The 15,823-nt window shown below is 37.0% G+C and overlaps 1 protein-coding gene across 2 annotated transcripts in view; it reads left to right on the plus strand.

Annotated features, from left to right (window-relative positions):
• The window catches only part of PBX1 (PBX homeobox 1), a 325,099-nt gene that overhangs the window by 263,794 nt on the left and 45,482 nt on the right, over window positions 1-15,823 (plus strand). For both annotated transcript variants that reach the window (XM_074221876.1, XM_074221877.1), the window contains exons 4-5: window positions 10,453-10,643; window positions 15,029-15,164. In XM_074221876.1, the coding sequence (XP_074077977.1) occupies window positions 10,453-10,643; window positions 15,029-15,164 (327 nt within the window). The remainder of the gene's footprint in view (window positions 1-10,452; window positions 10,644-15,028; window positions 15,165-15,823) is intronic.

Below are 15,823 nucleotides of genomic sequence, written 5' to 3' on the forward strand. Positions count from 1 at the left end.
CAAGCTCTTGTATCTCTCCCTGATACATCTGGAGAAGGAGAAGGGGCAAAGGGCAAAAACTGGGGTCAGTTCAGGGAAAATCAAGGGAGCAGGAATTCTCATCAGCGAAATAAGAGCAATGAGGAGAAGTTGCCAAAGGTGAATTTTGCCTCCATATTTAGAAAAATAAATGGCTTAAGGATAAAAAGGGCCTTCTGGTACAGTGGACAGCCTTAAAGGATAGAAAAATCTGTGGTTATGAGGAGGCTCACACTGAGGTTGAAGATCATAAAATTACAGTATATTGGGGTTTAAGGAACCCATGAAGCAGGTAGGCAATGTGCCAGACCCTGTTCTAGTTTGGAAAGTCAGAAACTAATCTTAGCTCTTCTGATTTCATGGCACCATACTTCCCCCATGTTGAAGAAAGTTTCTACTCAGATACCAACCAATCAAACCAGACGACCGTAGATTCTAATTCTGAGAATCTATGATAACACAACTTAGGAATGGAGGTTCAGCATCCCACTCCCCCAGCCAGGAAGCAAGGCTCAAAACATCTGCTCTGCTTATTTTCTTCCATATACCATTGTTCATACCTCTGAAAGATGAGAATCACAATACTAACCTTCTGTCTGCATATGATAGGATGTATGTCAAGTGTGCAAAGCGATTGATTCAAACCATAATTAATGATTGACTCCCTAAAGCTCTAGTCATCTAGAAGTATTGGTGTTTCCATAAAAAAGCTTATATTTTTGAATGTGGATCTCATAGTATAGAGAAAAAGTTATATTAATAGTGGAACCATGGTGATTCAAAGTGTGCCTCATTGTCACCTGAATGGCATTGAACAGTTCATTTGACTGCCATGATCTCAGTTTCCTCATCTATATAATACAGGGATTGGGCTAGATGACCTTTGAGATCTATTCCAGATTTAAGCCCATAATCCCATGTTCTTTTGTTTTATCTGATTTGAAAGAATTTATTTATTTTAATTCAGGGCAGTTCATAATTCCTCCTGAGCTCATCTCCCCTAATAGTTTAGGGTTTTGTATGTGGTGAAGAAGATTCTAATTCAAGGGGCAATGGAAGCCTTAGACTAAAATATTCTTCCATATTGTAAAATGTATTTATGTGACGTTATGTTATGGAAAATATATTGGACCTGGAGTTAGTGGTAGAGCTTTGTGACTTTGGGCATTTAACTTCACCTTTTGTCAAAAGTGGCAGTAATTGAATTGTTGTGAGGTACTCACATATTAAGCTGTAAAAGAATGAAAATTATTGTGACTTATGGCATCTTGCCCAAGACACACATATAGCAGCTACTCACTAGTGCCATCCTACTACTGATTGATTGGCATTGGAGAAATAACTTGCTCTGTTTTTGACCTGGATCAATTCACCCTCCTTAGGGAACCTGGTTCCATTCCTCCACCTATCTCCTGTATCTAGGAACTTGCCACAATGGATTTTAATCCAGATACCTAATTGTGGATTTTAATCCAGATACCTAATTGAGTTTTGCCCTACTGCAGCTCCTAACACCCAACTCAAGTGATGTACTACCTCATCCTTCCCAGGAGTAACAATTATAGTCCTTTTAACATCATCATACCTGGCTTTCACTAGTGAGAGATAACTCATGAAAAGCTATCTTGGTGTGGTTGTATTTAGGGCCAAAGGATCTGGAAACAAATCTTACATTTGTTCAAATTCTCTCTCACCCTGGGTAAGTCAATTCCGGCTTATAAGCCTTGGTTTCCTTATCTGTAAAATAATAAACTCTGTTTATAAACTTTTATGTCCTATAGAAAATTGTATTTTGAATCTCTTCCATGATTATTATAAAACCTAAACTATGGATATCATCTTTATTTACTGACTTCAGAATTTTATCATGATTCTATTGGTCAAATTTATTTTTGACTATAGAATACTCTAAGGAATATGAACAAACCTGATGTACTTAGAGGACATTAATTTTATAGCCTTTCAGATGCCCATTTGTGACATCCACAAGGCAAAGGAATTAGAATTCAAATCCTGGCTCTGATACTGCCTACCTTTGTGACCTCTGACAAGTTGCAACCTCTTGAACCTCCTCAGTATCAGTATCCACAAAATAAAGGATCTCCTAGATCCTTAAGCTATAAATTCATCATCACATAAAATATAACATTGTCATACATTCCCAGATTGCTTTTTTTTCTCTTAATTGTCACATTAAAGTTGTTTTCTTTTAAGACAAAGATGGTAAGAAAATGAAATAAGTAAGAATCCTTCTGCCATGCAGAATATGCCAATCTCTTTTTAGGATGAAAGACAACTTAATAGGAATTTTAAAATTTAAAATAGAAATAGACATTTTAAAATTTAAAGTAGATAAAGTACCTTTACTTCTCTCCTACCTAAACCTGAAATGGATTTCCTGAAAATATCCTTCTTGCATATGTACAAAAAAAAAATCAATTGAATTTGAAAATAGTCCTTATACTTTTCCATTGCAAAGAAGAGAATTTTCTTCCAGGATATGAAAGAGAGAAATAAGTATAGAGGTTTTCCACTTCTTTTTAGTGGAGTTTTCTTTATATCTTTGCCATACAGTATTGAATGTTGATTAAAAAACATTTCCCGAGAGCCTCAAGAAATGCTTGATTATAAAATAAGCTACAGCTTTCTGACATCAGTGACAGTAGTACTCCATAGCTGACTGAGTGACTTTGAGTAAAATGTAGAAACATTCCTTTGATAATTTAAATACTATCATGAATAAGAAATGGAAAGATTGTTTCTTTGGTAGTGTACTACAGATTGCCCAGCCAGAAGGAAGAAATAGATGAATTCTGGAAGCAATTCACAAAATTGGTATTGAGGCATAAATGTAGTAGGAATGGGATACTATAGTCATTTGGACTTCTGCTAGGGTGTTACAAAAAACAGAGCAAAAAATAAAATCTAGCTTGCTTTCATGATGATTTGATTCTTCAAAAGGTAGAAGACATGAATGAATTTTCTTGATTTAAATCATAAAAAAGACATTTGATACTAAGGTTGAAGTAATGGGAACCTTGAAGAAGAAGTAAATATCTCATCTTGAATTTCATAATAAATAAGAAAGGGAAATTTGGGGGCTATCTGAAGTGTATCCTCACTTTTGAGAGAATGGGTTTCCAAGAATTGAAAGAAAGAATTCATGGGCTCCTTTGCTCTAAACTTTGATAGAATAAATCAGCCCATGGGGAAAGGATGCTTTATGCAACAGCATTCTGAGAATATGAATGAAAAACAGAAGATGAGAGAAACCATTTGGGCAAAGGGGGTGGGGAAGGGGGAAAGGAGAGGAGCCTGGGCCTAGAAACTAACCCTGGTGTTCTGGAATTCCCACTCCAGTACTTGAAGACAACTAGCACTAATGACTTTGGTTTTTCAAAGGCTCAATTTTCTTTCTTTGGAGAAATGTGTAATGACAAAGGCATAGTTCCCTTCCCAAAACTCAGACTCCCAATGTAACTCATTTCTTTTCCCCTTTAGGAAAAAAAAATCCTATCTCTAGCCTCTGTTAACTTACTATAAGACTAAAACCTTCCTTGTCCAATAACTTAAACAAGATGGTAGAGAGGACTCTAATGAGATTAAATTGGTTGTGTGGGGAGTTCACTGACTATAGATGAGAGAAAAGACATATCTGAAGAAGGAGATGGAAGAAAGATGTGGTTCTCCTAAGGATTCATTGCAAAAAACTAAAAAACTAAATATATTTTTATCTATGGTAGGAGCAAGCAGAACAAGGAAGTGATGGGGCCATTGCTTGCCAAGAATGGGAAGAGTTTAACAGATGAAAGAGAAATAATAGTTGAGAAAAATCTCTCATCTCTTCATTTGCTTCCTTTTTACCTACCAAATAAAATGATCTTCAGATTCTGAAATAGAGAACAGAGCTGGAATAGGGAATTAAAATCTAAGATTAATGAGGCAATCAATGGATCATAAATTTTAAGCTGCAAAGCAACTTATTATTTCCGCCTCAGTTTACAGATAATAATAAATGCTAACATTTATTATATAGTACTTTAAATATGTGCTGGCACTGTGCTAAGCACTTTACAATAATTATCTTATTGGATTCTCATTACCACCCCGGGAGGTGGATGCTATTATCCCCAATTTTGCAGACCGGGAAACTGAAGTGAACATAAGTTAAATGATCTGTCCAGGATCCCACAGCTGGGAAGCATCTGAAGTCACATTTGAACTTAGGTCTGCTTGACTCCAGACCCAATACTCCATCCATTGCTGCCCTAGAAATTTGGAGAACCGAAATGATTAGGTTACAGTTACACAAGTATCAAGGAGAGAGATAGAATTTAAACCATAGTCCTTTAAGTACCAAGTTAGTGCTCTTTACATTATAAAGTTCACATTATTCAGTCCAACAAATATTTGTTAAATGCTTACTACTTGCAAACAAATACTGAAAATAGTTCTTTGTATTTATAAGCACTTAAAACTTGTGCCATTTGTATTTGCATCTCCTAGAAAGAGATATGAGAAATGTTGTGATTTCTTCCTTATAATGAGTATAATGGAGAAGAGTGTTGGACAGGTGTACAAATCACCCAGTATAAGATAGGATATAATTAGGCAAAGGACAGGTCAAGACTAGGTAAGGTAAGAAAATTTGAAGATGGAAAAGATTTTCTTCTGGGGGAATCAGAAAAAAAATTTAATAGAGAAGGTGATGCATGAGCTGAGTCCTGAAGGAAGAGAAGGATTTCACTGGGCAGAGTTGAGGAATGCTTTCAATACCTGGGATAGAGAAATACAGACAGGAGAGTACACGCCCAGATTTTGTTGTTTTCTAGTCATTTTTCAGTTTTTTCTGACTCTTCATGACTTTGTTTGGGATTTTCTTTGCAGGGATACTGGAATAGTTTGCCATTTCCTTCTCCAGCTCATTTTACAGATAAAGAAACTGAGGCAAGTAGGATGAAATGACTTGCCCTGGGTTATATAGTTAGGAAATACTTGAGACAAGATTTGAATTCAGGAAGATGAGTCTTCATGATTCCAAGTCCAGTTTGTTATCCACTGCACCATAAGGACAGATTAAAAAATGGAAAATCCCAACAATGCATGGAGTTATGCTATTACCCATCCACTTGGGGGATGGCATGCCTGCCATTCTTTTTTATTTCTCAAAAATTTTTCATAGGATGCCATTTTCTGATAGGAAGCACTGTCAGAGCAAAAATATGACTCTCTATTTTGACTGTGTCTGTATGAAAAGACCAAACTGACAGTTCTATGGTTGATTCTCTACCTCCCTCCCCCCAACCCCCCCCCCAAGTGACAGATTGATTGGATAGTGAAACAATCCAATAGCTATTACTCTTACTGATTTGGAAGAGGGTGGGAACCAAACCTTGAATCAGCCTTTGTTTGTTTCTGGGTGTATGATATAAGAGAGGTATCTGAAGACTTTCATTAGAAAGAATGAAATGGCAGTATTTTGTTTATTATATGAAGTCTAGGTGCTAATACCATTTATTTTGATCCTGCAGGGGCTAGGTGACTCTACCAAAAAAATCACATATTCTCTCTCTCTCTCTCTGTCTCTCTCTCTCTCTCTCTCTCTCTCTCTCTCTCACACACACACACACACACACACACACACACACACGTACATTGTCATTTGTTTGGGTCCATGTTGTTTCCTCTCAATGGATTGTAAACTCCTTGTGGGTAGGGGTTGTTCCATTTTTGTCTTCATAGCCTAACAATAATATAGGATACATGGACACAATGCATGATTGGGTTTTTTTATTTCATCATAAAGGTAATTGAGGAGAAATAGAGAAAAATTAGTCTCTAACTTCAAAAAGTCATATAAAAGTTATTTATATAATAAGTATTTTTTGATATAAACTAGGTAGCACAGTAGATGGAGTCTTGGACCTGGTATCAGTAATATCTGAGTTCAAATTTAACCCCAGATATTTCCTAGCTAGGTGACTCTGGGCAAATCACTTAATTGCTGCTCGCTTTAGTTCTGTCATCCTGTAAAACAGGAAATAATAACCACTCAGTTGTTATGAGTACTAATTAAATTCTTACTTCATAATCCTTAAAACACTTCATTGATATATAAATGTGAGCTATATTATTATTATACATGGAAATCAGAAATACTATATATATTTGTATGAATACAGATGTAAATATCATGTCTATTTAATATACAATATATTATATATATATATATATATGTATCTATGTTTCTCTTTCTAAACCTACATGTACACAAACACACACTCACCCTTGAATAGAATATCAGGTTAAAATTCAGATGACAAGAATATCCTTCCTCCCATATTAATTAACTTCGTGTGACAATAAATAAGTGATATAAGGTTTTTCATAGCCACAGCTTTCTCCTCTGTAAAATGGGAATAATGATTGTATTTCCTACCTCCCAGGGCTGGTGTTAGACAAACAAACTTTAAGAAGTATGTAAGAGGGGGCGGCTAGGTGGCACAGTGGATAAAGCGCCGGCCCTGGAGTCAGGAGTATCTGTGTTCAAATCCAGTCTCAGACACTTAGTAATTACCTAGCTGTGTGGCCTTGGGCAAGCCACTTAACCCCATTTGCCTTCCAAAAAAAGAAAAAAAAAGAAGTATGTAAGAGTGAAATGAGAAAGACTAAGAGTTGTTTGTAACACATTTTTGGAAACTGGTCAAGATCTATTCAGGGTCCATGGCCACTCAAATTTCATTAGATAATTCCAACAATAAATAGTTAAATTACTGTGGCCCTAAAGAATCCAGAGGCCAATACAGCTTCTAAATCTGCCACCAGGGTGTGGTTTAGGTCCTGGGAAAATCTGGGTCATTATATTCTGTCCATCCTAAGTGGACATGGAACTCTTCACTGCTTTCTACTGTGTATTCCTAAGCAGCTGTTTAGCAGCTGTTGTGATCCACCTCAGCAGTGGGGGAAATGACTCCTCTGTCTGTGGATAGGAGGGCTCAGCACTGAAAAGCCCAGCATAAACATCAGATATTGTGAGTATTTTTATTCACCGTAATGAAGTACATTATTATTAGCCAAGAACTGGGGCTTCCCAGCTGAGAGCTGATGCAGTCTACAATATCGCCTCACACACAGCCCCTCCTCCCATTGAGCCCCTACAAGGTGGGGACGCTGCTGCCCAGCATGTTGTAGCATTTCCCCAGAAAAGGGGGTTGGAATGCCCACTGTGTGCCTACCCTCCCCTTGATCCCCACCCCCTGGCCTTATAGAATCTTAGCCAAGTTACTGCCAGGTTTCATTTCCGCCTTTTTGTGTTATTCGGGCGGAGGAGGGGAACAGGGAGAAGCTAATAATAATACCTTATATTTATATGGCACTTTTCTCTAAGGAGATCAAAGTGCTGTGTAGACATGATCTCATTCATCTTCACAATATCCTATCAAAGTGGGGAGGAGGCAATTATTATTACCACCACTTTGCCAAGAAGAAAACTGAGCCCTAGTGAAGTATCCCCAAGGTGGATGGATAGATTAGTGAGGTAGTGGGAAGCAGTAAAGATTTTGAAAGAGTCTTTTTATGAGGTGATCAAAGTGCTTTCACATAGATTTTTTTAAGTGGCCTTCACTGTATCCCAAGGGTCACTGGTATCACCCTCTTTGCTGATGGGTAAGAACTATTAGCCCCCATTTTATAGATGGAGAAGGTGAGGTACTGAGGAATGAACCTTCTAAGGGACCCTAAGATACATCAGAGGGAATAATTTATAATCAGATCTGTGACCTCTTTTTTTCAGATTTCAGCTAATAATAGCTTCATCTTCCTCTTTTAATCTGGTTATTCTCTTCTTGTTAACATGACAATGTGAAATGGATAAGCAACAAGAGGTCATTCATTGATAGGTACAATAAGCTTAGTGAATGATATTAAGAGGAATAATCACTGCAAAACTACTATTATTCAAAATTTAGTGGATTTGAGGATCTCAAAGTATCCTTCATCTTTATAAGAGCCTCAAGAGTTAATCTGATGATCAGATAGTACAATAGTACTGAAATAGAACAGAAGAAAGAATTCAAACTCAGTCTCAGGTATATGCTTCTCTTATTTGGAACAATCTCAACTTTTCATACATTTTTATTGAAGCCTTCTTTTCTGACATCAATCTAGTTTCCAAATATATCATTTTTCTACTTGCCAAACAATTCCCTTATAATAATCATTAAAACAATCCAAGTTCAGCAAAAAAAATAATAAAATAAAATAAAATAAAAAAAATAAAAACCATCAACAATATCTGATGGCACATGGAGTATTCCATAAATATGGTCCCCTATCAACTGTAATCATTATATATTATATTAAATATACAGATAGGCAGATTGCATCGTGGATGCTTAAACAGCAACTCATGATGCTAGTCATATGGTGCTGGAAAGACTATTTGACTCAGAGTTAAGAAATTTGGGTTTCCTAAGTTCTGCAAAGTAGTCGCTACGGTGACCTTGTTCAAGTCTGCATTTCTATGATGTTAAATGAAAGGTTTGAATGAAATGCCTTCTTCCATCTCTGATATTACCTTTCTAATAATACTTTTAAAAGCAGCAACCTTCAAAAATGGAAAAGAAAATTCTTAGCCCAGAATATAATCTGAGGACTTTCTCAGCTCTTGAGAAAGCTCTTTAATCATATGAAATGGACCATGATGTTATGGAAGGTCCCTGAGGTTGTTGATTCTGGGAATAAGGCCCTAGGAGAATATACTTGTCTTGGAAATAGAAAAGGGAAAAACGGGCCAAGGTGGATTTCTGTCAGCAAAGGTTATCAGTTCCTTTTTAACTCTCCTATTCACTATAACTCTTTAATCCATCCTCAGCACTATAACTTCTAGTCCAGGGCTCAAATCAGAATGCAGCAATATGCTTATCATTCACAATAGGCTCTGATTTTTGAAACCTATGATATTAAATTGAAAAATCATCTCTAAGTAAGCAGAAGGAAGAATATTTTTGCCAATAAATGGGGAGTCACAGAAAAGTCAGCTGGAGAAATGTTACTAAATAGGATAGTGGTTTGATAAAGGACTAAAGAGAAAGTAAATTATTTGCTCTGTGGTTTCAAAAAATGTTCCCTGGGCTCAGGAAGTGAACACGAGAAGGACAGCTGTCCTATGCTATAGCTTGCTTAAGAATCCCTTTGTTCTATCAATATTGAGATTACTCATTACTAAAAATCAGAAAAAAAAGTTTTCAGAATAGTTGGCATTCTTATCTTTCTCTTTTGACAAGAAGTTAGCCTCACATTCTTGGGGGGGCAGAGTAGAGATAGGGGGATTCATCTTACAGTAAACACTTTGAATCTGCTTTGAAAGAGGTCTAAGCCCTATCCCTCTGCCTTAAAATGATCATGGAAAGGAAGGAAGAAAGCCATCTATCTTAAATTGTCCAAGAGAGAGATTCATTCCATTGTTATATACTTAATGCATATTTTCTGACATGTCAGAATCTTGTTACAGACCTAAACCAAGATAAGGATAGAGCTAGCTAGTGTCAATGAAGCAGTAAGCATTTATTAGACTCCTACTGTGTGTCTAATGGATATTCTGCCAAGAACTGGGCTTCCATAGTAAAAAATGAAGCAAATTCTCAAGGAGCATGCTTACATACATACATACATACATACATATATGTATGTATACACACACACACACATATATATATAAAATCAAATGAATGCAATATGAATACAAGCTCAATTTCTTTATTTTTTTGGTGGAGAGAATTATTAGAAACTGAAGGGAGTATATAAGACTACATGTAAAAGGCAGTACTTGTACTATAAGCCCTGATAGACCTGAGAAATTCTAAGAGGGTGAGGTAAAGATTCTATATATGGAAGACAGGTATTTATTAGCTTACTGTAAACCAGACACTATATTAAGAGCTGTTCAAATATCCCATTTTACCTTCCCAACAACAGGTAGATGCAATTATCTTCAATTTACAGTAGGAAACCAAGGCAAACAGTTTAATTGACTTGCCCAGGATTATACAACTAGTAGTGTTTGAAACTGGATCTGAATTGGCATCTTCCTCTCTCCAGGTCCAGCACTCTATACATTATGGCCCTGCCTAACTGCCTCTAGTCATAGAACTGGAAGGTGGCATCACCTTGAAGGACAGCAAAAATTCCTTCTTGTCTGTACTATTGATTATGTGAAGGGGAATAATGGTATTAATTAAAGTTAACAAGGTAGGTTAGGACCAGGGTATTATGGGATTTACAGGCTCACCTAGAACATTTAAGTATCCGACCACCCCCAACATTCTCTAATTGGTCACCCATCCTTACTTCAGGTCACCAGGGTAGACCACCAGTGACTCTCTGTTCAATGACCCTCCATTCCTTGGAGTTTCTTTCATTCTCCTCTAATTTCAGGCATGCAACGAGTTCACTACACATGTGATGAACCTACTTCGTGAGCAGAGCCGAACCAGGCCCATCTCACCAAAGGAGATTGAAAGAATGGTGAGCATCATCCATCGCAAATTCAGCTCCATCCAGATGCAGCTCAAACAGAGCACGTGTGAAGCAGTCATGATCTTACGTTCACGGTTTTTGGATGCAAGGTGAGTCTCTTTCCTTCCCATTCTGGATTTTAAAGAAAAGAACCAAAAAGAAAGCAAGAAACAAATATCCTTGATTTCATTACATCACATAACAAAGTCCTCAGTAACTGACCAGAGGACATAGTAATATATTCATCCATTTCTCAGATGGATCAGATTTTTGTAACATATGATATTAATTTGAATGAGAAATTCCAAATCAAAAAGGGGAAAGGATAACTTTCCCCTAGTATTAAGGGAATCCTTGTCATAGGTCAGGTGAAAAACAAATAAATAAAAAATTTCCTAGTCCAGATAGTTCAGTGATTTGGCAGGAAATCAGAGAAGGATGAGTGATTTGTAGTTCTAAAACTATTTGTTTTTGAAGAGTAGGAGAAGAGTTGGACAGTTCCACAACCCTATTATAACCACAAAAATCACATGCAAGTATGAATATGGAAAAGACACCTCCTACCTCTGGAAGTATTCACATTGGAGAAGTGGCAGAGAGCCCTTAACAAGCACGTTCAACAAGGAGAACAAATGGGCCTTCCCTCGGAAACTTGAAGCCTTCTATGGCAGACTTACTGGTGGCCCTTTGTTGGCACTCTCTAAGAAAGAAAGGCTAATAGTTCTATTAAATTGAGATGAATAGGAAAAGAACCTCCGATTTGAGATCAGAGGACCTGAGTTTGAATTTTGATTTTGCTCCTTGACCTCTCTCACTCTCTCTCTGTAATCTGAGGCAAGTTTCTGAATCTCTCTGAACCTCATCTGTTATATGAGGACCTTGATTTTTACTTTAAAAATGTATCATAGGCTGTCCTTTTTAGAAGAATTTTAGTATCTTTAGAAGAACTTTAGTATCCAGTGGTTGAGAAAATATATGATGATGGAAGTGCAATGTGAGGTTGTAGGATCTTGGGGAGCCATCTAGAACAATCCCCTTATTTTATAGATGAGAAAACTGAGACCCAGGGAGAAAGTAACTTAAGCAAGGAAGTAAATATCAGAGACAAGATTTGAATCCAAGTCTTTTGATTCAAGATTCAATGTTGTTCCCATTGTTCCACATTGCTTCTCTTAATAGCAGAACTCTATATATTTTTGAAAAATAGAAATGTCTAGATATACAAGACTCCTCAAGGACTCTGGAGTGGACACTTGGGAACACCTGCTCTAGGTATTATCTTGTTCACCTCCATTACCCATTTTTCATTCATTTCATTGTAGTCCTCCAGTGTGAAAAGACTGCTGAAATGCCTTTTCTAAACTTGCTAACAGTAAGATCTTTGGGTCATACAGAATCTAGGAATTAAATGAGAATCAATGTGCTCTGCCACCCTGTTAAATACAGATAATTCAGGAAAACCATTTATGGAAAGCTTAACTTGTTTTTTTTTTTTCTCTTTCCATTTAGTCTTAGTTATTCACCCAGAAAGATGCTTTTGATGTTGGATATAATGGCAGAATTGTGAGAGTTTTCATTTCTTAGGAGACTTCCTATCCTCAGGTCATTCTGCCTTCTTTCCCCTCACTTTCCACCTATGTCCAGGTTCTTGAAAGCATCCTATTCCCCAGGGTTGCCAAGTTCTACTGGCCCTCTGATTCCTTTCGAGCCTGGGTAGGACAGCAGCCAGGGCTTGTGGTGCTTATATTCCCATGGCAACTCCCCTAGTTAAAATGCTAGAGTTGGTATTTACATTAACAGGCTTAGAAAAGGAAAGTTGGACACAGCCTGGAATCTTTTGAAATGAGAAGTTGAGAAGAACGAAGGACCAGGCTCATCTCATCTGATTTTTTAATTTTAATTTTTTTTTCTGAATCCAAAGTAGCCATGCAAATGGTACTTGCCAAGAATTCATTCCAAAGCTTTATGAAAATCCCTGTTTTATTCCACTAGCTTTTGTTAAGACTGTGGATCTTTATTTCAAGTTTTTGATTTTGCATGGAAAGTCCCTTTAATACCAATCTGGTCAAAACAAAGAGGCAAATGCCTAAAATTTTTTTCTTTATTTTTTTATTGCCTTATTTACAAGCTGTTTATCATTATTGCTATTTTGTTGTTATTAATTGTAGATAATGATTATAACTTTAATTTAAGTTTTTTAGAAAAAATGCTAGCAAAAGAAAGTGACCTGAAATTGAGCAACTTTTCCTCCTTTATAAGTGTACTTTAATTCTGTCCTCTCCAGTGAAAGGATGCCACACAGTTTCCTCTAGTGTCATGAGCTATAATTGGAAGAGCTGTCTAAACAGGCACCAAGTCAAAAAAAAAAGAGACATTCTTGGAAATCTTGCTGCTGCCATAGAATTTCTGCCACAACATGTAGCTCTCATGAACGGGGACTCTTCAAGACATGTTGCTGTGGAAATAAATAATATACATGGGAGGCCTGGTTCAGTAATGGGATTAGTTTTAGCAATTTGATAGATTTACAGTACAAGATTTGATAATTACCCATGGACGTGTAGCACTTCTTAACTGAGTGCTTGGCTCTGATCTGTGCCAATCAAGTTCAGTCTTCCTTCTCATCCTCATGTACTGGCATGACCAGTTATTCCAAAAAAGATGAATCTGGAGGTAAAGCTTCAGATACAGGGATGGCTGTAAAATCAGTATCATATATTTCTGTATCCATATTCATTGAAGATAGGGATAGGGTGGATGAGTGAAAGCTTCTTATGGTTTTAAATCAGTTTTAAACATAGGATCTTTGATTTGGCATTGGAAAGGATCTTAGAGGTCCATTATTCTCAACCTCCTCATTTTATCAATTACAAAAATGAAGCCCAGAGTGGTGAATGGTCATGCCAGTCATAAGTGGCACAGCCAGAATTTGAACTTGACTTCTTTTAAGTCCAAATTCAATTCTTACCAGTAGGCTGGGTTTTTTTTTGCTTCCTCTACCAATGTTTTACTAAAGATTCTTATAAAAGGCAACAACTGGCTCTTTTGAATTTCACTTCTACACCTTGCTCCTGTATATCTTCTCAGTAGAGGTCCTCACAAGTGGTGAAATGGCAAAGAGGGAGGGTGGCAAGAGAGAGGAACATGAGCACTTTTGAGATATTCTATAATTGTCTCTTCTTGATCCAGCCAAAGTTCGCAATCTCTAAATGTATCACCAGGTTCTGTTTATGAGAGATTACCCTTGAGCTCACCTGCAGCATATACACATTAGCTGTACCAAGGGTTGGCCAGATGAATGAATTCAAGGGTCTCCTTGCTCAATATAACTTTTACCAGGAGGCCCATAAAAAGATATTGAAGTTGTTACATAAATCAGCAAAGTATAATGTAAGCAAGTTAGTCATCTTCCTCCAGTTATCCAGGAAGGGACCTTTAACACATGCCCACTTTTAAGCTAAATTTAAAAAAAAAATCCAAGCTGTCCACTTTTGGAAGCTGAATGACCCAGGAACTCAGCATGGTTTTAGAGAGAGGATTGAGCTTGGTGTAATCTGGACAGATGTGGTTAATACCTGTGGACAGATGGTATTCATCCGGTAAAATCAGGTACTTTATTGTGTTAATTAACCCAGGAGGGACATTGAAAATACAATATTAGCTGAATTTCCAGTGAATATTAACAGAGCACCAAGATCCAGCACTTTCTCTTGGTAAAAATTGGGAAAATCTGTTCACCGGTACCACCAGAGATTGGTTGGAAATCTTTTCACATCTGTAAGGAAAATCTTTTGATAAAAGCAATAAAGGGAGAAAGTGCTAATTGAGCTAATTTAAAAATGGTAGCTCACACTCTCAAAGAAAGACACTCAGAACCTGCTAAGAGCTTCAGCTCCTTCAGCAGCCTGACTAGTGATCCAGTGATCTTTTCTGTGAAGAAACAAGAAAGTGATTCTCACTTTAAATTAGTTCAATTAGCACTTTTAAAAAAAAGGAAAGAAAAAAAGTGCCTTTATTCATAAAGTGTTTTTTTTCCTCTTTCTAGTGACCTCCATGTTAAAAAAAAGATTTCTGGAGGTTTATTTGTTTTGCCACTTAGCAGCTGTAGCCTTTTGAGAGACCCACCTCTCTCCTTTTGCCAAAGGAATAGTATTTTAATTTTGATTATTGTATAACAACTCCCTCTTCCCAGATTCCTTAAGAAAATCATGATCTTTGAACACTCATTTCAACAAGTTAAAAATAATAATTTGTATTTCACTGTTTGCTATGTTGTCATCTCTCTTCAAAGCTTGAAATGATGCATAATTCAAGAGCTTAACCAAATATCTTTTGAAGATATTTTAACGAGTCCCTCTCCCTGAGTGTGGTCAGATTGACCCTATTCTGCAGACAGAACTAGTCTTCTACTCTTCAGATGCTGTACTAATGTGCTAGCCTTTTTTTTTTTTAACTTGAATCATACTTACTGATTTATTTAATTTCCTTTGTAAAGGCGGAAGAGACGAAACTTCAACAAGCAAGCCACAGAAATCCTGAATGAGTATTTCTATTCCCATCTCAGCAACCCTTACCCCAGTGAGGAAGCCAAAGAGGAGCTAGCCAAGAAATGTGGCATCACGGTCTCACAGGTAAGGGGGCACCCAATGGGTTCAGGCTGAGGCCTCGCCACGGAAGAGCTCCATGGCAGGGTAGTGGAACCTTTTGCTTTCTAGAGCACATATATCAGACAAGTCCTTGCACCTGAAGTCTGGAATAGCAGGGTAAGTGCATAAGAGGTATGGGGGGCTCTCTAGTGGAGTACCAGGTCTCATTTTGATTAGCAAGAGCAAGAGATAACTTGGCAGAGACTGAGTAACAAAGTAACAATGGAAAGTTATCTTGGGGACCTTCCTGAGTCTAATAGCTTCTACAATGGCCATTTTTGAGCTTGTAAAAATACTCTGCTGGAATCCTTTACCCCCTCCTTGTGAGCAGACCTTAATTCAAGTGAACAGAATTGAGAGGTATACATATAAAAATGCCAGTGGATTATTCTGGTTTATACATAGAAAACAAAAATACATCCTCCACTCCTGAAAAATTCAAAACCCTCTTGAATTGAGTAGACAAAAGAGTAACTTAGAAAGCCATCTGAAAGCATGGAGACCTACAAGTTTTGAGTATCTGTCTCTGGATCTCTTAATCAGGAGGAAGGATAAAATCAAACCATATGACAATAAAACAGTTACATGGATTAATAATTACATTCCCATAATATTGATTTAGGAGATGAAACATATTTAAGGCT

The sequence above is a fragment of the Macrotis lagotis genome, chromosome 2, assembly GCF_037893015.1.
Source record: "Macrotis lagotis isolate mMagLag1 chromosome 2, bilby.v1.9.chrom.fasta, whole genome shotgun sequence".
NCBI lineage: Eukaryota > Metazoa > Chordata > Mammalia > Peramelemorphia > Peramelidae > Macrotis > Macrotis lagotis.